The 22,411-nt window shown below is 38.7% G+C and overlaps 1 protein-coding gene across 1 annotated transcript in view; it reads left to right on the top strand.

The window, feature by feature from the left end:
* COL28A1 (collagen type XXVIII alpha 1 chain) overlaps nucleotides 1–22,411 on the top strand; it is a 190,627-nt gene that overhangs the window by 58,824 nt on the left and 109,392 nt on the right. The window contains 6 exon segments of the mRNA XM_069587501.1: nucleotides 3,005–3,073; nucleotides 5,842–5,910; nucleotides 10,344–10,412; nucleotides 14,592–14,604; nucleotides 14,607–14,659; nucleotides 17,447–17,515. Coding sequence (XP_069443602.1) covers nucleotides 3,005–3,073; nucleotides 5,842–5,910; nucleotides 10,344–10,412; nucleotides 14,592–14,604; nucleotides 14,607–14,659; nucleotides 17,447–17,515 — 342 coding nt within the window.

The raw sequence follows: 22,411 nt of genomic DNA, 5'->3' as shown, positions 1-22,411 counted from the left end.
AGCGGTTTCTAGTTTAGTACTAACTACTCTTTTTATACAATAATAATATAAATCTGATCAAATGAATTAATATTCCAGCACCGTGACTGAACTATTAACTGACAGCAACCATCTTTAATTATATGATTATCACTAGTTGTGTGTTGGTCTGACAGATGACTGATTGAAGAATAATAAATTGGTTCTATACTCTTAGGGTGCTTAGTTTGGTTTTTTGGGAACACTTTCAGTAAGAAAAATCCCCTGAAGTAAAACTAATTATTTTGAAGTTAAAAATAAATTTCACTGAATATTAAGGATAATTTTTAATATTATTTAGCATATTTATCTTTAATGTTTACAATGTATATTGAAACCACTTTTATTGATTATCCACAGTATTGAGATTATTAAGGAAGATAATGATAATGGACAATTATACTTTATCTTGTTAATGTCTCATATAAAGCACTTCTGGTCAGACTCTGTTAATTGATAATTAGTTTCTCCCACTAGATATTTGGACACCTTAATTAAAGGTGTTCATTAGAAGCCAAATAAGAATGTCAGAGTTATAACTAGATCTGATAGCCTTTGAAAAAGATACTTTTTTACTGAGCATTTTTGTCTTTTAAAAAATAATCTGTTGGTACCATCTTAATAAATTGAAAGTATAGTTCATCTAATCCAAGTACCTGCTCTTTCTCTTCTCTGGTTAGCAGCCATCATTCACCTTGACTGTTTAACTAGAAAACTTGAGAATATACTGATGGAGCAGAATATTACTCTGACAGTTTCCAGGTTTCCAGTAATTAAACCTTGAATCACTGTTTTTTTTTTTTTTAAATGCCCCCTAAGTGATTGTTCACAAGCATTAACTCTCTATTCTCAGCAGCTTGGAAAATGTGACTCCTCAAAGTCTTCCTTATTCTCATTTTCACCTTGGCTAATGCCTTCCAGAAATACAGAGATGGATGCAAGTGTCAGTGCTTACTCTATGTGGCATGTGTCTCTCCACATTGCTTAACATAGACCATACTCTGGGACTACTTTATTTGTAAAAACTTCATAAAAGGGCTTTCTTAGCAATTGAAGGATCCAGGGAAAACACTTTTGATAGTGATAGCAAGCAGATATTTATGGAGTGCTTAATATGTAAGAGCTTTACATCTCTCTGAGCTAGTCCTTATATCAACACATGTGGTTGAGGTAGGTACTATTGTTACCACTATTTTGATGAGAATGCTGAACTTAGAGAGATGGAATTATTTAAGATCACACTCCTGATATGTAGTGAGAGGTGGCTTGACCATCAGTCCAAATGACTCCCAAACATGCTTTTAGTGTATCATGCAAGACTGTAAACTCTATGAGACAAGGAGTGGGGCTGTCTGCTGTGTTCAGATGCTAGCACAGTGACTTGCACCTACCAGGCATTTGGTAAACATTTGTTGAATGAATGGGGAAAAAAAATTGAATGTGCTGGAAAAAGACTCCTTTGCATTCCAAGAAAATTGAGTTATTTTCATTTGAGGAAGAGGAATGACTTGTTAATATTTTTTTGTACAGTGTGTAATATTAGCTAGGGCTTCTCTGTCTAGTTTGCAATCTAGTTTTCACACCATATTTCTTTTGCTCCTAGTTAATTGCTCTAACATTAGATTATACTCTGTCATGGATATGAGGACTTTGATTAAGCCCTTGGATGGTTAAAAGCTAGTTTTCCCATAGGCACAGCAATTTAAATTGAATTAAATGCTAGTTTTTTACTTTAATTAAAGCCTTTACTAAATTGGCTATGCATAAGTACTAAAGAAGGCTGTCTTTTAAAATATACGATTTTAAGGAAAGCCCCCCAAAATTAGATATGGGGTACAATTAGCTTTCTCTCTTACAAATCTGTGGTTGTGATCGGCCACTGATGCGCATAATGCTGTATCCTAGTTCTGCTCCCAGGCTTGAGTAGAAAACATCTCTTAAATCACCCTAGATTACTACAGACTAAGCTCCAAGATCACTCGGAGTGTCTACAGCGGGGGACTTCCTTTGGGGCTCTGGGCAACTCAGTCTTGTTCCACCATAGATTTACTTCCCTGCCGAGAGAGTCCTAATTATCTTTCTATGTCCACTAGAGGAAAGCATGCATGCACCAGTTCATGCATCTACCATTCTTGTTATTAGTCCCCTTTCTACCTTTTTTTTTTGGCTTCTGGTCAAGAAGAAAGAGAGAACAAATTTATAATCTTTAAAAATTCCTGGTTTAAGTGAATATTTTGTTGTTGTCTTTTTCAACTAGCATGCTGCCTATTCATCCATTTCAAAACCTGAGACTGTACTGTTTTTCTTTCCTTAGGTGAGAAGTCCTCACCTTACTGAGTGCCTTTCTGAGCAAGAGTCACGCGGACTTCTTAATTTTAATCATTGAGATCAAAAGTCTTGTTACCTCTTAAAAGATTCTAGCAAGATTTCTATTTGCACATAAACCTCCAGGGGATTCAACCAGTTCCAGAAAGAATTCAAGTCTGAATCCAAATTTATCAGGATGGAAATTAAAACAGCATGTAAACAGAATTCAGTGCTTTAAAACAGCTGTGTGGTGATTTCTTCCCCTGGTGCCTAATTAAATTATTTCATCACTTTGCATCCTTTTTCGGGCCACACAGTCCTAGATTTTTAGCCTTTCCTCATAGGATTGATTTCCTCCTCCTTATTCCGAAGTATCACTTCACTTCCATTTTCTGCCAATTTGAGAACATCAGAATAGAACATCTCATGCTAATCAAATAGAACAAGTATTTAATACAATGAGAATATTATTCTTCACAACCATATGATTCTACTTATCAGCATGGTATGTACTAGGAGGATCGATTCTCATTAATCATGTGAATAGGACTATATCATTGCATGCCCCTGTGAACTGAAATGTGACCGTTATCTTTCTTCCTCTCTCCTCCCTTCCCTCTCCTGTCTCCTATTTTCTCTCTCTCTTCTTTTGCTCCTTATTCTCTTGTATCCTAACCAGGGTCCCCGTGGGCCTGAGGGGCCACCAGGAGAGAGAGGCTTACCAGGAGAAGGACTTCCAGGACCAAAGGTAACAGCATCTTCTACATGGAAGAGAAATGCATTCTATTGCATGATCATGAATTACAAATTCAAAAACTGTGTCCTAGCCAATTATCCCAGGTCAAGTATTTTCCTGATCATCTTCACCCTATTAAATGAATTTGTATGTAAATTTTCCCTTAACATGAAGCTGTAGTGACATTTGCAATTATAAATAAGTAATTGCAAGGCTGCTGCTTCATACAATTACTGCATATGAAATTAGAAAATCTCTTAAAGTCATTCATAGTCATTAAAACCACAGGGATAAATAGCATCTTTATGCCCCAAAATTAAGTTATTGAGCATAGATATATACCAAGTTTTGGAGAAGGAAATGGCAACCCATTGCAGTATTCTTGCCTCGAGAATTTCATGGACAGAGGAGCCTGGTGGGCTGTGGTCCATGGGGTCTCAAAGAGTCGGACACGACTGAGTGACTAACACACGCACACAAGACATACCAAGTTTTACCCACAGCTTTGTTCTGTGAAACAGACAAGAAACAATCTAATAAACCAATTTATCATACTATTGCCATTACTATAAGAAAGGTAACATGGGTGGATGGAGGGAATCGAATTTGCCTTACTTCCAGAAGGAGCAAAATGTTACGCAAGACCTACCTCTCACCTGGCAGTTGAGATGTTAAATGTTTCCACCACCTCCCACATGTAATTCTTATAGTTCAAGTTCCTCTAGACCAGGGCTTGGCAAACTTTCTGTAAAGAACCAGACAGTAACTATTTCAGAGTTTGTGAGCCATGTGGTTTCTGTTGCAACTACTTAAATTCTGTTGCTAAAGCATGAAGGCAACCCTAAACAATGGGTGATCTTGGCTGGGCCTCAGTAAAGCTGTATTTACAAAAAGCATGCAGTGGGCTGGGATTGGCCAATGGGTTGCTGATCCCTGGTCTAGACTCTTTACCCATAATATATGGCTCACTTGATAAAGGCCACACAGGAAATGATTTTCTGAGACACTTTGTGCAGCAACAACAGAATTTCAGGGTAGGTAAGTTCCCTGGGTTGGGAAGATCCCCCAGAGAAGGGAATGGCTACCCACTCCAGTATTCTGGCCTGGAGAATTCCATACAATCCATGGGGGTCACAAAGAGTCAGACACGACTAGGCAACTTTCAACAGACTGAAAGTGAACGTTCACAAGGATAAATTGGGGGTCCTTTTTCCTTCTTTCCTAAAATGTTTCCCCCAGACATACACGCATGCACACACACTACCCAGAGAAGCATGTGCTGTTTTCTAAGTGTTGAAGACCTTCCACTTCATTCAGCTGAGTCACTGAGATCTGACCTTCTCAGTACGGCCTTACACTCTAAAATTGCTTCTCATTTTCAGCCTCTTCCACCATGATCAATATTCAATTATCTATGAGAAACCTAAATCTCAACTGAAGGGAAATCACTTAGGTAAAACAAATATATCACACCAAGTTGTGAGTGACTGCTGGGTTAAATTTTAAAAGAAGCCCTTGTTAACCAACAAATTTTAATTTGTTATAGTAAATGGAAATACTATGTTGGAAAAGGGGATATTACTAATGCCCTCGCCTAACTGAAATATCATCACAAGAAGGCAGAGGTCAGCAATTTGGCACATTTCAGAAAGTTTTATCATACATAATTTAATTTTTTTGGCACATAGTAAATTTCTAATTATGTATAGCCCAAACAACCTGGAAAATTCAAACAGCCAGAATTATTTCTCCTTATAATCTGTGGGGTTTAAAGAAATAAATAAATGAGAACAGAGTAAATAAAACACTGAGAAGCATATTTCAGGGCACGTTTTACTGGCAGTTTCAATGGCATGGTATAACGTTACATTCCTTCATAATAACCCATAGCATTGCATTGCCCTCTGACTCATCAAAGAAAGAACTCTTTGTATTCAGTGTTGTTTTAGGATTGACTATACACAGATGTACTCTGTGGTAGCAATCAGAACCCATTAGACAGAATTCTTCACTCCTCAACTAGCAAGACCAATGGGAGTTCTCTGTATGTACTTCTTGGGGCTACTCTGCAATGACGTGGGGCTTCAGTGGATAAATAATGACTACAGAAAGACATAAAGGTATATTTTCCTAGGTTTCTTGCAAATGTTCTTTGATTTTACTCTTGGTTCGAATGAATTTATGAAATATGTGCTATTTCTGGTCAATTCTGTGGTTTGTTTTTCATACAAATGAAAAAAGTGTTACGACTTCATTGACATGACCTTATAACCAGAGCGATTCACAGAGGCCGAGTGACTCTAGAAGCATACCCCAAAAGATTTTCCATAAATTCTTTTAAAACTAAGTTTTCCATAAATGTTTATAAATTTTGGTATAAAACACTTACTAAATAATTCCATCTTAGCAAATGTTATTCCACATACTGAGAGACAGATTTTCATTATGTAATGGATACAGTTACAGAAATGGTGAGGAAACAGAAGACTGATTCAGTCGGTTGTAGTACATGATTGATTAGCTCTCCCACTCTCAGATATTTCTGATTATATTAGGAATGGGGCTCTTTTCCCACTTCAGTGATGCTGTGTAAATTTTCTGCTTGAACAGATTCCTTTATATTTATGAAATGTTGATGCTATTTTTTTTTCAATTCACAAATCTTAGAGTTAGAATTACCCATTTGTAGTTAGCAGTGAATTTTGATGTTTTGAATGCTTTACCTGTTTTAAAATCCTGAGTTTTATTACTGCATTGATAGCTCTCCCATATACTTTCAGGGTGAAAAAGGTTCTCAAGGACCAATTGGCCCACAAGGAGAAGCGGGCCCATCAATAAAAGGGGACAAGGTACTGCATGTAGGGTGGATAACAGAAAATATGCCAATAAAATGACTTTTCATTGTTCTTTATGTATGCACATTTATGAACTATGTACAACCTGACAACCATACCACACAGGTATCCAGTTAACTATAAACGTTTTAAAGACCAGTAGGAAGGGAAAGCTGCCAGAAAGGGAAGGGATATAAGAAATGTGTGAAAAACCCAGAGGCCAATTAGTTTGGAGTCATACATATATGTCAATATCTAAACACATCATTATATTAGAATAACAACTGACATGGATGCTTATCTTGGGTGTTATATATCCACTTGAATTACTTATTTCTTTTGTTTACTATTCACTGGTAGCTGTCTCTTCTGGGTGTCTGTATTTAAGTAGCAGAGACAGTAGTAAATGGTGAACTATACAAATTTCAGACATCATACAATTCTTGGTTCAAATAGCTGAGCTCTGGTGGTGTAACTCCAGTTCCAAAACACTCTAAAAATACACGAGATGCTCTTTCTTCCTTTGGAGTAGTGACTACTGAGTACCACACAAATGCTGTGTTATAAGTTCAGTGAATTAACTTTTCCAGGTGTTGTTGACATGGCATTTGTGGTTTCATATCTGGAGCTCATGCAGAGAAGACACTGAAGTATTAGGAAAAAGCTGTTATCTGATTTTCATTCCCTTTCCCGTCTCCTTTCTTCTTTCCCTACTCTTTCATATTCTTGGATTCAAGTGATTAAACACTTCTGTGATAAGGACTCTCAAAAATACACTATTTTACAGAACAAGGAAGTAGCTTTAATACAGATATTTAAATGTAATGTAATGTAATTCCCCAAAGAGGTCTGTTATATGAGTTGTTGAATATTTGCAGAACAGTGATTATGATTTGGGTTTAGAGTTGGAGGGAGAGGACTTGAATCTATCTTGTGTGACTGGGATTTGAAAGTAGTAAAGCGTTAGCTGCTCAGTCACGTCTGACTCTTTGTGACCCCAGAGACTGCAGCCAGGCTCCTCTGTCCATGGAATTCTCCAGACAAGACTACTGCAGTGGATAGCCATTTCCTTCTCCACGGGGGCCTTCCTAACTTAACTTCATCTGGAAAATGGGGGTGCTTACTTTCAGAGGGTTTCTGTGAGGATTAAATGAGATAAAGCATGAAAAGCATTTGGCACAATGAATGCCTCATGATAAGCAATCAAGTTCTGAATCAGAATGACCCAGCTTTGAATTAGAACTTCAGTCCATTACCTGTTTCCTTCTATGGACATTTATTTAGACTTGCGGGTGACACATAGTGAACCACCAAGAGGCATATGCCAGGTTCAGGTTTTTAATATTATATAAACTATGATCTAATCATGCGCTTTTGTTCACAAAAGCATATTTATTTAGCCCCGCTGCTGCTAAGTCGCTTCAGTCGTGTCCGACTCTGTGCGACCCCATAGATGGCAGCCCACCAGGCTCGCCCGTCCCTGGGATTCTCCAGACACCCCAGGCATTGGCAAACTATAGGGTGGGCTGCCTGTTTTTGTAAATAAAGTATTAAACAGACACACCTATTCATTTAACTACTGTCTGGTTGCTTTCATACTACTGAAGCAGCATTCACTGGTTTTGCAAGAGACCTTATTATGACTCTCAAGCATCAAATATTTCCTATCCAACTGTTCAAGAACAAGTTTGCAGATCCTGATGTAGTCTAAATACAACTGGCATTAAAATAAGTGTATTGGGCTTCCCTGGTGGCTCAGTGGTAAAGAATTCACCTGTCAATGCGGGAGACACAGGTTCGATTCCTGAGCTGGGAAGATCCCATGTGCTGCAGAGGAACTAAGCCTGTGTGCCACAACCATTGAGCCTGTGCTCTAGGCCCGGGAACTGCAACCACAAGAGAAGCCACTGCGGTGAGAAGCCCATGCACCGCAGGGAAGAGTAGCCCCTGCCTGCGGCAACTAGAGAAAACCCATACAAAGCAATGAAGACCCAGCACAGTATAGATAAATAAATAAAGCGTATTTACCCATACCCACCACATAGTCCAGTGGTCAACTCTTGGTTGTCAATTTACTGGGCCTATCAGTAGCATCATCCACTTGGATCCTCAGCTTCTTGAAAGAATATCTTAACCAGATCTCTCTGGCTGTATACTTTTCGGCCTCCACTGCTGGTTCTTCTTCATCTCTCTGACCTCTAATACTTGCAGCACCCAAAGGGCTCAATACTTGAACCTTCTCTCTTCTCTTCCTACTTGAAAACTCACCGAGTCTTGGCTTCAAATACCATCTATATCATGAGAGCTCCCAAATTGACATCTCCAGCTCACACCCCTTTCATCTACTTGATATCTCTGTTTGGATGTTTATTTTAGGTATCTCAAACTTGACATATCCAAAACTGAGCTACTGGTGTTACACCCTTCCCCAGCCTTGCTTCATCTCAGTCTTTTCCCTGTCAATAAGTGACAAGTATGTTTTCCCAAGTATGTTATCTGGTCCCATCACTTCATGGGAAATAGATGGGGAAACAGTGAGAGACTTTATTTTGGGGGGCTCCAAAATCACTGCGGATGGTGATTGCAGCCATGAAATTAAAAGACGCTTACTCCTTGGAAGAAAAGTTATGACCAACCTAGATAGCATATTGAAAAGCAGAGACATTACTTTGTCAACAAAGGTCCATCTAGTCAGGGCTATGGTTTTTTCAGTGGTCATGTACGGATGTGAGAGTTGGACTGTGAAGAAAGCTGAGTGCCGAAGAATTGATGCTTTTGAACTGTGGTGTTGGAGAAGATTCTTGAGAGTCTCTTGGACTGCAAGGAAATCCAACCAGTCCATTCTAAAGGAGATCAGTCCTGGGTGTTCATTGGAAGGAATGATGCTAAAGGTGAAAATCCAATACTCTGGCCACCTCAAGGGAAGAGCTGACTCATTTGAAGAGACCCTGATGTTGGGAAAGATTGAAGGCAGGAGGAGAAGGGGACGACAGAGGATGAGATGGTTAGATGGCATCACTGACTCAATGGACATGAGTTTGGGTGAACTCTGGGATCTGGTGATGAACAGGGAGGCCTGGCGTGCGGCAGTTCATGGGGTCACAGAGTCAGACATGACTGAGCGAATGAACTGAACTGTTGTTTTCCCACAAACCTCAAAGATATCCTCAATCTGTAGCAAATCCTGATGGCTTTACTTGCAAAATCTATCTAGGATTGAGCACTCCCCACCACCTTCACTCTACAGCCTGGTCCAGGCCACAGTCATCTCTCATACGAACATCTCTTTTCATTTGTTCTCAATGTGGCTTGCAGAGTGAACATCTGAAGACTAAGCCAGATGTTTTACTTCTCCGCTCAAAATCCTCTAGTGGCTTCTCAGCTCACTTAGAGAACAGGCAAAGCCCTCACAATGGCCTAAAAGGCCTTATCAATTGCTCTGCCTGAGCCCACTGACACACATCCCTGACTACATCTTCCAGCACTTTCCCTCATGCTCACTAGCTCCAGCCACATTGTCTCCCTGCTGTTTCTGGAATGTTCTAGGAATCTTCCTTGCATGGATGGTTGCTTTGCCTGGAATGCTTTTTCTCCAAGTTTCTACTTGGTTTATCCCTCTCATCCATGAGACCATCCTGAATCACCTTCCCCCAGATTGCAGCTATCTCTCCATTCCTCCATTTATTTTTCTCCTTAGCACTTATCATCATTCAGCATACTATTATTTATTCCATCTTGTTTATTATCTTCTGTGTTCCCCAAGAAAATGAAAGATCTATGAGGAAAGAGAGTTTTGTCTGTTTTGGTCACTGCTATTTCCCCATGTTTGGAGCAATTCCTGGCACATAATAAACACTCAACAAATATTTGTGGAAATACACAGAGAAAGGATGAATGATATTGTTCTCACTGATAACTCTCACTTTATTTCTCAAAATTATTCATGGAATAAGAAGGTGAAGTTCTTTCATTTTGCTGCACTTACCTTAGATAATTTCTTAAGTTTTAAAATGCATTTTCATTAAGATTTGGAGGAAAAAGGTATTTAGAAATTAAAAAAATATTATTCTTTAATTTCCTTCTCAAATACTGATCTTCTTGCATCCTATGAATATTATGCTTTTACATATTTCTATGATCCTAACAAGAAGTATTTGTGTCATTATAAAAACCATTTAAAATTTTTTGGTTTCTCTATGGAAAAATGATTGATGAATATAAGCTGGTGCAAACATACACCATTTTTGACCAAATAGTGAAAACATTATTTGCTGTTTTGGCCAATTTGAACCACACACTATTTAAAAGCAATGGTGTTTTGTAACTTTCCATGTTGAACTTCTTTATGGTTTAAAAGATAGATTTTAATCCATCATATTGCAAGATTAGCAAAGTATGAAAGAATGAGGTTAGCTGTATTGTTATATTTCTGACTTATTTCTACACAGGGGGATATGGGACCTGTGGGACCCCAAGGACTGATGGGCATCCCTGGAATTGGGAGTCAAGGGGAACAGGTAATTGATGCTTTCTCTCTTTCCCTTTCATACAGAACATTCTGGCCTAAACCTGGTGTTCACTGAAGGCCAGTCCTGCAAACAGCTATGAGTACATTTGATAGTGGAACTGCAATGGTATATCCAAATGGGTATGTAGGAAGGGATAAGATGGTTCCACAAGATTCTAGTTTTGAGAACTTACAGACTTAAAAAATAAATCGTGTGTTTCTTGGTGCTGTGACTGTTAACATTAAAGCCTAATTTACAGGATAAGGGTTTTGCAGTTTTTAGTTTCCCAAGGGAAACTAAATATTTTATTTACCTGGTGGGTTGTGTTTGTTTTCCCCCTTGAATCTTTATGACTGATGAAATCCCATTCTGTTCTGATACCAGGAAGTAGTGCTTCCCATTTTCTAGTCACATAGCAATCTAGGAAAAAAAAAAAAAACCTAAACAAGGACCAGCATTAGAGGCACTCACTTTACTGAAGGGGCACCGTTCCTGAATAGAAGCAAACTACAGAGCAGGTTTATAAATGACTCTTGGTCCCTCTTGGTCAGAAGAAAGGAAAGATCCGTAAGGCTGTCTCTACATTCACGGCTGGAACTTCTTCCAAATTCTTCTCATCATAACTTTTCAAAGAGCGAAGCAATTTTGTTTAACTGAAGGAATATGAATTAACATTACTGTCTACCTATATAATCTCATTTAATCAAAGTGACCAACAAATCCAAATTTATTTTGAATGTCCTCTTGTGTAGAAAGTGGCACAGAGTTTAAAATTTATGATTATGGTTTGAATTATTCCATTGCCTCGTGAACAAATAGTACTTCCTTTATCTAGAATGGGTGGCTCAAACGGTAAAGAATCCGCCTGCAATGTGGGAGACCTGGGTTTTATCCATGGATTGGGAAGATCTGGAGAACAGAATGGCTACCCACTCCAGTATTCTTGCCTGGAGAATTTCATGGATAGAGGAACCTGGTGGGCTATAGTCCATGGGGTCGCTGAGTTGGACACAACTGAACAACTAACACTTATCTAGAATAGGGAGAGAAGGATAAAACAAAGAGATAATTGAGAATCTCATTGTTGACATAAACTCTTGAGTTTATTTTTAATTATATGCTAATTAATCAGTATTTTTTGTTGTTAATTCAAGCAACAGCCAAGTTGGATATTACTCCTTTTTCTATTTCCTTCCCCTTGGTACTGGTCCTAGTAATCAGGAGGATTAAGGTGCAGGAGAAGCCAAGATAAATCTGTGTATAAATATTTAGATAATAATTAAGGGCTGTTGTTTTTGGACTACACAAGGATCATGGTTTGACTATGCCACCAGGCATTCTCCAGCTTTGTAGTTTTCTTCGCTAGTTTCAGCAAAGTAGTTTCAGCTAGTTCCTGATCTTGGAAGTGATAGTGCTGTCAAATCCTGGGTTTTGTGCTGTTCCTGGCGCTGAGTCACCATTGTGGGGCTGAAAATGAGGTTCAAAGAAAGCCAAGCCTTTTCAGATGCTGTTTCTCAGTGAAGTTGTTCTACAGCTTGAAAAGAAAAAAAAAAAAACAAACCCAACACACCTCTTTGACTTCTTTTGCTTTCTCACCCTCTTTTTTTTTTTCAAGAGTAAAAACCTTTCAAGGTGTACGTGACCATATGGAGCTGACTCCTACTGGGTAGGAAATTGAATGCAATATGTCATTTGCAAACTGAACAAGAAAAAAACTTGTTTACCCTTTTAATACAAAGGATTTATATTCTATTTAAATTTAACCTCTGCACAGGTAGTTACCCATTTTTCTTCTTATCCCTACTATAACATGCTTACCCGTTGAGTTACTGTTATTGTTAAATCTTCTCATTTCTCTTATAGACATTAATTTTCCCATTCATCTGTTTCTGGAGGAACTTCTGTTTCCAGCAACATGTTTACAATCTCTCTCAAGTGGCCTCTGCAGATATTCATTAAATATCTGGAGGCTTGACTACTTCAAATATCTTATAAAATAAAGTGAAATATAAGTAACCACATATACATGTGCACATGCCTATATGTGCATATCTTTTTAATTTTTTGGATCCTCACGTGGTACTTGTAGACTGTTGTAAAAGTCAGGAAGGATTCCCTTCTTATAATGGTTCAATATAAATACTGAACCTTAGCTTCCTTAAATTGTTCAAAATGCTTCATCTTCATCAACCTGAGAAAAAGGGAATGGTATCTGCACTTAAAAAATGAACAAGCAGCTGTATCATCTAGCTGGAGAAAATAGTATCACATTTGTAATAAAATTATCATGTATTTGCAACCATTATTTGCATAATCATGACCTGTGGGGGATAAATAAAACAAAGTCTTAGTTTTTCTTTCATCATCCCTTTAAATTTTTTATCAGTGGGGAAAGCTTTTTCTTTTTCCTACCACAGAAAAAAAATTACCATCAGGCTACAGACTTTCCTATCACTTTTAGGTAACAGTAAGTTATAGGATCACCTCCAGGGGCTTCCATGGTGGTTCAGGGGTAAAAGAATCCGCCTCCAGTGAAGGAGACGTGGCAGGAGCTGTGGGTTTGACCCCTGGGTCGGGAAGATTCCCTGAAGCAGGAAATGACTAACCAGTATTCTTGCCTGGGAAATCCCATGGACAGAGGAGACTGGTGGGCTACAGTCCTTGGGGTCCCAAAAGAGTCAGACACGACTGAGTGACTGAACATACATAGGATTACCTCTAAATTTCAAGTCAGTTTTAACTGTGTAATACAAACTATTTAGTCAATGTAGGAATTTTCCTTTTAATCTTCATTCATTTCGTGTGAGCTTGTGGTCCATGGGGTAGAATGTACTTCTGATCCCTCCCTGGCTGAATCAAGGATGGGAGGATGGGAGCAGGCGGGAAGGGCATGGAGGTTCTTTCTTGGCTGGTCTATTGTCAGACGGCTTCGGGTCTTCTGGTCTTGACAGATGTTTGATGCTGACATTCTTGCTGGTGGGGTTCCTGCACTGCCCCCTCCTGGGACACTGACAAAGGACTCTCTTCCTCCAGCTGTTTCTCCCCATCAGCCTCTGCTTTTCCGGGAATATACTTACTCTATATGGACTCTCTCAGCGGGAGTTCCATTATTCTTCCAGGTCCTCTTGGACAGAAATCAAAGCAGTTCCAGGCCAACTCCAGGAATCTAGAGTACATCTGGTCCACAGGGAAAAAAACTTGCATGGCCTTTCCCCCAACAAACTCTGGATGCACAGGCTTACCCCAGCCCAGCCGTCTCTTGGCTATCACAGCATCGTTTAGCTTTCTTCAGAATGAGTCAGACACTGGTCCATTGTGTTCCCAAAACAAAAATCAAGGTCTCCCAGTGGTTTCACTGATGTTCCCTTTCTATAATGTGGCAAACTTCTCCCCATTTGCTTCAGAGAAAACACTTTAGGAGATTGTGTTCTCTGGAGAAGACCTCATTAAATCCCATATCTTCTCCTTTTTTATACCCACAGTGTGAATGAGAGGCAAGTATTAGAACATTCTTCAGTTTGGTGTTTGCAGGCTTTTGCTTCTTAGAGCCTAGGTCAAATTTTCAATTTCACATCCTGATAGATATCCCTTGGTAAAGCTAGGATACAGGTTTGCCTGTATGTGACTGAGAGGTGAAATAGGTTAATAAGATGAAACTGTATTTCTCCTGTTTAAAACTCCAAGCTGGTGTGTTGCCTTGTTCATTAGGGTCTTCAGAGATTCTGGCTTCTTCATTCTTGTCAGTCTGACATTCCAAAAGTGCTTTCCCCATCCACCTGATCCAGAATAGGCAGGCTCCGTGTCTTCACTTCAGCAAGGGGGACGGGAACAGGGATGGAGCGATATACCCTTCCTTTAGCGTGAACCAGAAATTGCACAAATCCCCTCATTCACATCCCATTGGACAGAATCCAAGCAATACCTGCTGCAACAGGGATTAGGAAAGGTGGTTTTTACTCTAAGCAGAAATGCAGGCCTGTTAAAATTACTCTTACTATGGAAAAATGGTAGAATTGCACATTATGGTTCCACTAGCAGCCTCGGCCACCCATTCAATAAGTATTAATTGAGTACAAGTAATCAACTATGGGATGTGAACTGAACTTTTACTTTAGAGGATTTGAAACTTCTCTTGTTTAAATTCCTTCTTAATTTCGCTAATATTATTCTTCAAATTTTATTTTAAAGGGAATCCAAGGTCCCTTGGCCCACCTGGTCCACAAGGGCCCCCAGGACAAGGCTTACCTGGTCCCAAGGTAACTTTCTAAATGAGAGAAGAGTTTAATCTATTTTCTAACTGTTGTTTTCTGGTCAGTGGCCAATGCATTTGGAAGGCAGCAGAGGGGATGAACTTCAAAATCAGAGATCTCTATTTAATGCAAAATGCTACTGATATTCCTGATGGTTTAGAAAATGTAATGTGCATTCTTTATGCCCTTAGCAGCTTCCGCATCTGTCCCTTGGCATCTGCTGGAAGGTTGATTCTAGGATTCCCACTCCCTTCCCCATACCAAAATCTTAGGATGCTCTAGTTCCTTAATTTAGTCCTGCTGCTGCTGCTGCTGCTGAGTCGCTTCAGTCGTGTCCGACTCTGTGCGACCCCAGAGACGGCAGCCCACCAGGCTCCCCTGTCCCTGGGATTCTCCAGGCAAGAACACTGGAGTGGGTTGCCATTTCCTTCTCCAATGCATGAAAGTAAAAAGTGAAAGTGAAGTCACTCAGTTGTGTCCAACTCCTAGTGACCCCATGGACTGCAGCCCACCAGGCTCCTCCGTCCATGGGATTCTCCAGGCAAGAGTACTGGAGTGGGGTGCCATTGCCTTCTCCAATTTAGTCCTATCTCCCTGTATTTTAAAAATCATCTCTAGATAACTTCTAATACCAAATACATTGTAAACGTTACAAAGCATTTAGTTGGTGGCACGTGGCAAATTCAGGGTTTGCTTTTGGAAATTTTTGGAATTTCTTTCCTGAGTATTTTCCAACCAAGGTTGGTTAAACTGTAGCAGAGTCCAAGCTCATACCACTTGCTGCATGAAGGGGCAGTAAGTTGAGATGCATGGTGTTGGGGAGAGGAAAACCAACTTTTTTCAGAAAGCCAACAAACTGAGAAGATGGTGTGCTAATATTCTAAAGAACCATCCTAATTTGGGATAGAATTCAAGCTTCTTTATTGCTAGGGAAGGAGGAAGCTGGAAGGGGTTAAGATCAAGAAGAGAGGGACGACCACAGTGAGGGTCCGAGGAGGGTTGTGATAACATTTTGTTCTTGGTCAGTTGACCTGAGTCTGGTCCTGATGTTTCAATAAATCTTGACAAGACAATCATTATTTTTGTTCAAACTTTCTTATCTCCTCATGTGAGGTAAGTTTGCATAACCTGTAATCTGCAAGCAGAACCCCTTTAGTGATTAACAAGTCTATATGCAGACCTGAGCAGAGGCGCATGACTCAGCAGTTAAAGCAGCAGAACCGATAAGTACAATATGGAGTCAGAGATGCTAAGCTTCTACAAACAAGAGGCAGGCGGTGGAGGCGGATCTTAGTTCTTAAAGAACAACTCAGAGATATCCATCAGCTTGTTATGTAGGTCCCTAAGACCTAAAGTTCTTAAAGAGAAGGAACTGCTTTATCACTGAACTTTCGTCCCTACTTTTCTTGTTTCACTGGTTTTGCTTTGTTTCTGCATTCCTTCACTTCCCTAATTAGTAACTGCCTGTGGCTACTCTTTGGAACTCCGGCCCAGGAGACTCAAGTCTTTACAAACAAGAAGTAGGGGAAATGGAGGAGCTTTTGAACCCAGGCGGGGTCCACAGGGTCCTGCTCAGTTTCAATCCCCCCTTTTCTTAGATACTTCTTAATCCTAATGGGAACAGGGCAGACAAGAAAGGGAATAATAAAGTTTTGAATGGAGAGCTTAATCACAAACTCAGCAGAGGGACTTAATTTTATGGGGACTCTTTCAAATCCACAAATGTGGAACCGGTGGCTACCAAGGAGGCAGATTATACTTACACATCTTAATTTATTGTTTTTATTACTTTTACTTGTGAGACCCTATTCGAGCAACTCAAGCAGTAATATCAGTAGAGGTTACTGTGGGTTGGCTAGTTTTTATTTTCACCAATGATCCCACAGTAGGTCCAACAGCCAAAATGTTTAAAGATAGAGAGTCAGAAATAACCTAGCCAATAAAAGTTTTCTATGAACTTGGAGGCAATTTATGTTCTAATTTAGAAGATAAATTATTTATCCTTATTTATCCTTTGGGGAGAAGCATGACACTGTTTAACCAGCTGTCCTCAATGTTGCTCCAAAGAATCACTAAGCATTATTAAATAAACACTTCTCTGAGTGTTTCCCTTGTGGCTTCCCTGTGGCTCAGCTGGTAAAGAATCTGCCTGCAATGCAGACCCGAGTTCAATCCCTGGGTTGGGAAGATCCCCTGGAGAAGGGAAAGGCTACCCACTCCAGTATTCTGGCCTGGAGAACCCATGGACTGTATAGTCCATGGGGTCGCCAACAGTCGGACACGACTGAGCGACTTTCACTTCACTTCTCTGAGAGTACCTTCCTTTCAGTAGATTCCTTTGAGAGTCGCCTGTGAGAAGTAGCTCAATAGAATACAGTTACTGTCCTTGAAATTTCTGCTTTGAGCTCAATGGTGAAAGCTCAGGTTGTTCTCTCTGGTTACGATACTGCTTTGGATCAGCTGTAATCTTGGTGTCTCATGTGTCAATTATAGTTGCTGTGGATTGTAACTGCTGATCTTTTCCACGTGCCCTTCTTGGGGACTCAAAGTCAATTCTGAGTATTACACACAGCCTTTCTTTTAAATCAGCCCATATATACATAGATTTGCCTGAAATATATCTATATTTGAATAGATAAATGCATAGACACACATATGTGAATGGAGCATGTGAAACTCAGTTTTATCTTATTTTGCTGATATGTTTTGCTCTTAGGAGATCAAAGGTAGGTATATGTTATTTTTATTTTGGTGCTAGAGTCAAATACTCTTCAAATACTCTTTCCTCACTAGGGAGAAGTTGGCCAGATGGGCCCTACAGGCCCTAGAGGACCAGTGGGACTCGGAGTACAAGGTCCAAAGGTGAGTTGTCTAAGCTGCTGCTGCTGCTGGTAAGTCGCTTCAGTTGTGTCCAACTCTGTGCGACCCCATAGACAGCAGCCTGCCAGGCTCCCCCGTCCCTGGGATTCTCCAGGCAAGAACACTGGAGTGGGCTGCCATTTCCTTCTCCAATGCATGAAAGCGAAAAGTGAAAGTGAAGGCGCTCAGCTGTGTCCGACTCTTAGCGACTCCATGGACTGTAGCCTATCAGGCTCCTCCACCCATGGGATTTTCCAGACAAGAGTACTGGAGTGGGGTGCCATTGCCTTCTCCTGTCTAAGCTCGTTGGAGGCATTTATGTCATATTATGTAAAGCTTCATTTATATCCAGAGGAGAATGTTTATTCAGAGGAGAGTCTGATGCTTAACTGATATGGTTTAAGAAGAACCAAAATACTAGTTTATTTTAATGATGCCTGTGTTTCTATTATTGATTTATTAGCATTAGAGGTCCTCTTTCACCTCTTTCTGAGTGATTCTTTAAGAACATTGTTGCCTGCCATATTATAAAAGTTTAGTAGAATTTCAGTAAAGCTTACTTCCCTTTTATTATTTTGCGGCTGGCTCCTTCTCATCCTTAGGTCTCAGCTCAAAAGATACTTCCTCAAAATTCATTTACTAAACCTAAAATATGTCCACCCCAGTATTGCTACCCAGTTATTTAAAAGCACACTGTTTGTTCCCCTTGATTTTACCACTTAACTTGCCTGTTTTTTGAATTACTCTTCATTGTACTACACCCTCTAGAAATGCACTGCCCTCTAGAAATGGCAGGCACTGGCCACATGGCGTTACTGAATACTTGACATGTGGCTGGTATGAACTAAGGGGTGCTATAAAGGTACTATACACTCTGAATTACAAAGCTTGGTACAAAAAATGAGTGTAAACTACATGATTAATATATTTGTATATGGTGTGCATGTTGAAATGACAAAGTTTCAGATGTATTAAGTAAAATATATTATTAGAATTGTCTTTATCTGTTTCTTTTAAAGTTGTAAGCGTGGCTATTAATAAAATTATAATCGCACATATGGCTTGCTTTATATCTCCACTGAACAGTGCTACTCCACTGGGGCAGGCAGAATAACAAAGAACACCCATGTATTCCACAACCCAGCTTTATCAGATGTCAACATTTTTTCACATGTGTTCTAAAATGTTTTAAAGAAGTATTGCGGATATAGCTGAAGGTCTCTGTCTGTGCTCCCCAATTCTGCTGTCTCCCCTTCCCTTCCCAGACATAATCATGAATTTAGTGTTTATCATTCTTTCAAAGTTTATGTGATTTTCCCACAATTTTACTCATAAGCCATATATTGCTTGTTTGTATTCGTGAACTTTACATAATATATCATTCAGCAATATATTTATACTCAGCCTTAGGTCTTGTGTTTTTATATGCCTTTGACTCAGTTTAATTGCTTTATGATACTACACTGTATGAGAATACTTCATTACTGATGGACATTTAAATTGCTTTCTATTTTGTGCATTTGCCGATAATGCTGCCATAAACATTCTCTGGGTTTTGTCTTGTGTAAGGATATAAATTTCTCCTATCAGTAGATGACAGATTGCTGTGGATTGGAAGATCACAGAGTATACAAGTTTTCAATTTTCATATTGTGAAAATTCTGCCCCAGATAACCAATGGGTACAGTGTTTGGACCAGTTTACCCTCCTTCCAGCAACAGATAGCAATGCCCTTTTCGCTACATTCTTGCCAGTGTGAAATGTGTAAAAAAAATACATCTCATTGGTTCAGTTCTTATTCCCTGATAAATAACTGAATAGTTTTTGACTGCTTAATGGACCTCGTTTTTTTCTTTTTTATAAATTCTGCTGCTAAGTCGCTTCAGTCATGTCCGACTCTATGTGACCCCATAGACAGCAGCCCACTAGGCTCCCCTGTCCCTGGGATTCTCCAGGCAAGAACACCGGAGTGGGTTGCCATGTCCTTCTCCAATGCATGAAAGTGAAAAGAGAAAGTGAAGTCGCTCAGTCGTATCCGACTCTTAGTGACCCCATGGACTGCAGCCTACCAGGCTCCTCCATCCATGGGATTTTCCAGGCAAGAGTGCTGGAGTGAGGTGCCATTGCCTTCTCCATAAACTCCTGTAGATACTCATTTTTTTGGATACTGAGTATTCCTCTCCAAGCTTAAGATACGGCTTGTCTTTTTCACTTAGAGTGCTTTTCAGTGCATAGAAGTTTTCGATTTTGAGGTATTTCTATCCCTTTATGGTTTGAGTTTTTGGAATATTATTTTAAAACATTTCTTGACCCCAAAGTCATAATATATTTTTACATATTTTCTTTTGAAAATGGTGGTGTTTTACTTTTTAAAAATTTACATCTTTAGTACACTTGGAATTTATTTTTGTGGCTAGGGCAAGGTAGGGAATCTATTTTTCCCTATATGATAATCAAATACCCTCGCGTCAATTATTAAATTGCCACACTGACTCGTAATACCTCCAGTGTTATGTATCAAGTTTCTGTATGTGTGAATATCAGTGCCTGAGTTCTTTATGCCACTCCATTTGCCTATTAATATCTCTCAGTGCTACTATCTTTCTGTCTGGATTAGGATAGATTTATAATGTTTTATCATCCATAGGGAAAATACTATCATCTTCTTCCCTGGCTATTCTTGGTTCTAACATATACATTTTAGAAATGGCTTGCCAAATTTGACAAAATATTCCATTGGAGTTTTTGAAATTGCACTGAATCTTTAAACATTGAGTCTTTCAAACCACAGAGTAAAACTCTCTACTTTTTCACAAAAATAGTTTTCATTTTATCCATAAACATCTACTTTTTTTAGTTAAAAAGGTCCCTTGGGTACATTTTTATGATTGTGAATTGTTTCCTTTTTTTGTGCTTTTCAATTAGGGAAAGTACTGTCTTGTTATTATTGTCTTATTTTGCTATATTGATTTTGGTATCCACCCACCTGATATAACCTTTTATTTCTAATTGTAAAGTCTCTTGCGTCTTTAATTCTTGTGAACATAGGCATATTGTCTAAAAATAAAAACAATTATGCCTATTCCTTTTCAGTTCTTTTTCTTATTCACTTTTTACCATTTTATGCTGCTAGGATCCCCAGTGCAATATTTAAAGGAAGTGGATGTGCTCCTAAAATTTCACTTTTAAATGTGACATTTGCATAGCTTTTTGACAGATACTATTAGGCGATTCTCTATTTCAATTGTACCAAAATTTGCTTATTAATCATAAGTGAGTATTGGATTTTACCAGATTTTACATCTACTAAGATAATCATATTACTTTTCTCTTTTAATTTGTTAATACTACATTTCCAGATATTTGAGATGTTGAAACATCCTGACATTCTTTGAGATAAACTCAACTGATAGCGATATATATTTTAATAACAATAATTCAATTAATTAATCTTTTATCAGGATTTGTGCATCCACTTTAAATAATTCTGTTTATTGCATGACTGACATAAAATAAAAGCACATGACTAAAGTGTAAAATTTGGTAAGTTTTGACGTGTGTGTGTGTGTGTGTGTATATATACACACGTTCTTGAGAATGATAAAAGCATCTATCGCCCTCCAAATTATTATTTATTTCTTTGTAATATCATCCTTTCACCTCTCCCTAATTTCTCCTATCTTTATTGATCTGTTTTCTATAGATCTGCTTTCATATTATCTGGTAATCACTGATTTCTGCTTTTTGTTATCAGAGATTAGTTCACATTTCCTAGAATTTCCTATAAGTAGCATAATTTACTATATACTTTTTTCCAATCTTTTTTCACTCAGGAAGTTATTTTGAAATCTATGTTTAACATATTTAATAATTTGTTATTATTTATTGCTGAATAGAACTCCATTGTATGCAGATAGTGAAGTTTGGTCATCCATTCACCTCTTAGTGGCAATTTGGTTTTCTCCAGCTTTTTAATATTATAGATAAAGCTCTTATGAATATTTATGTACATGTCTTTGAATAGACATATGTTTTCCTTTTTTAGGGGTAAAAACCTAAGAGTGAAATAGCTGGGTCATATGATAAGTATCTGTTTAGCTTTTCAAGCAATTGTTAAATTGGTTTCCAAAAGTCTGCATTCTGTCTATATTTTCACTGGGTAGAGAATTCTATATTGATGACTTTTACTTCTTAAAAAAAATTATATATTGATTTATTTTATTTGGTCTTAGTTGCAGCGTCTGGGATCTAGTTTCCTGACCAGGAATTAAGCTCAGGCCCCCTGAATGGGAGCTCGGGTCTTTGCCACTGGACCACCAGGAAAGTCTCTCTTTCCTTCCCCCCAGTACTTTCATAATGTTGGTCCACTGTCTTCTCACTCGCAGTATTTCTGATGAGAAATCTGTTGTATACATCTTTTTCACTACATAATGTCTATTTTCTCTGGTTACTTTTGGGATTTTCTCTGTATCACTGTCTTTGAGCCATGAGATTCTAATGTGCCTTAATTCAATTTTCTTTTTATTTCTTATGTTTGAATTCCATTGTTCTTCTTGGATCTATGAATTATTGAATTCATCAAATTTGGAAAATATTAGGTTAACATTTCTTGAAATATTTCCCACCCTCAGCCTTTAACCCAGGAAACTCCCACTTAATTTAAAGGCTTGAAGTTTTCTCACAGTTCTCTGATGCTCTGCTTATTCTTATTCAGTCCATTTTCTTTGTATTTCATCTTTGTTTTTCTAATTAATTAATTTACTTTAATTGGAGGCTAATTACAGTATTGTGGTGGTTTTTATTGTACATTGACAGGAGTCAGCCACGGGTGTACATGTGTCCCCCTGCCCTGAACCTGCCGGCCACCGTTTCATTTTGAGTAGTTTATTGCTATACCTT

Source organism: Ovis canadensis, chromosome 4 (genome assembly GCF_042477335.2).
Source record: "Ovis canadensis isolate MfBH-ARS-UI-01 breed Bighorn chromosome 4, ARS-UI_OviCan_v2, whole genome shotgun sequence".
Classification (NCBI taxonomy): domain Eukaryota; kingdom Metazoa; phylum Chordata; class Mammalia; order Artiodactyla; family Bovidae; genus Ovis; species Ovis canadensis.
Note: the sequence above shows the minus strand (reverse complement) of the source record. Positions and strands in the feature narration are given on the sequence as shown.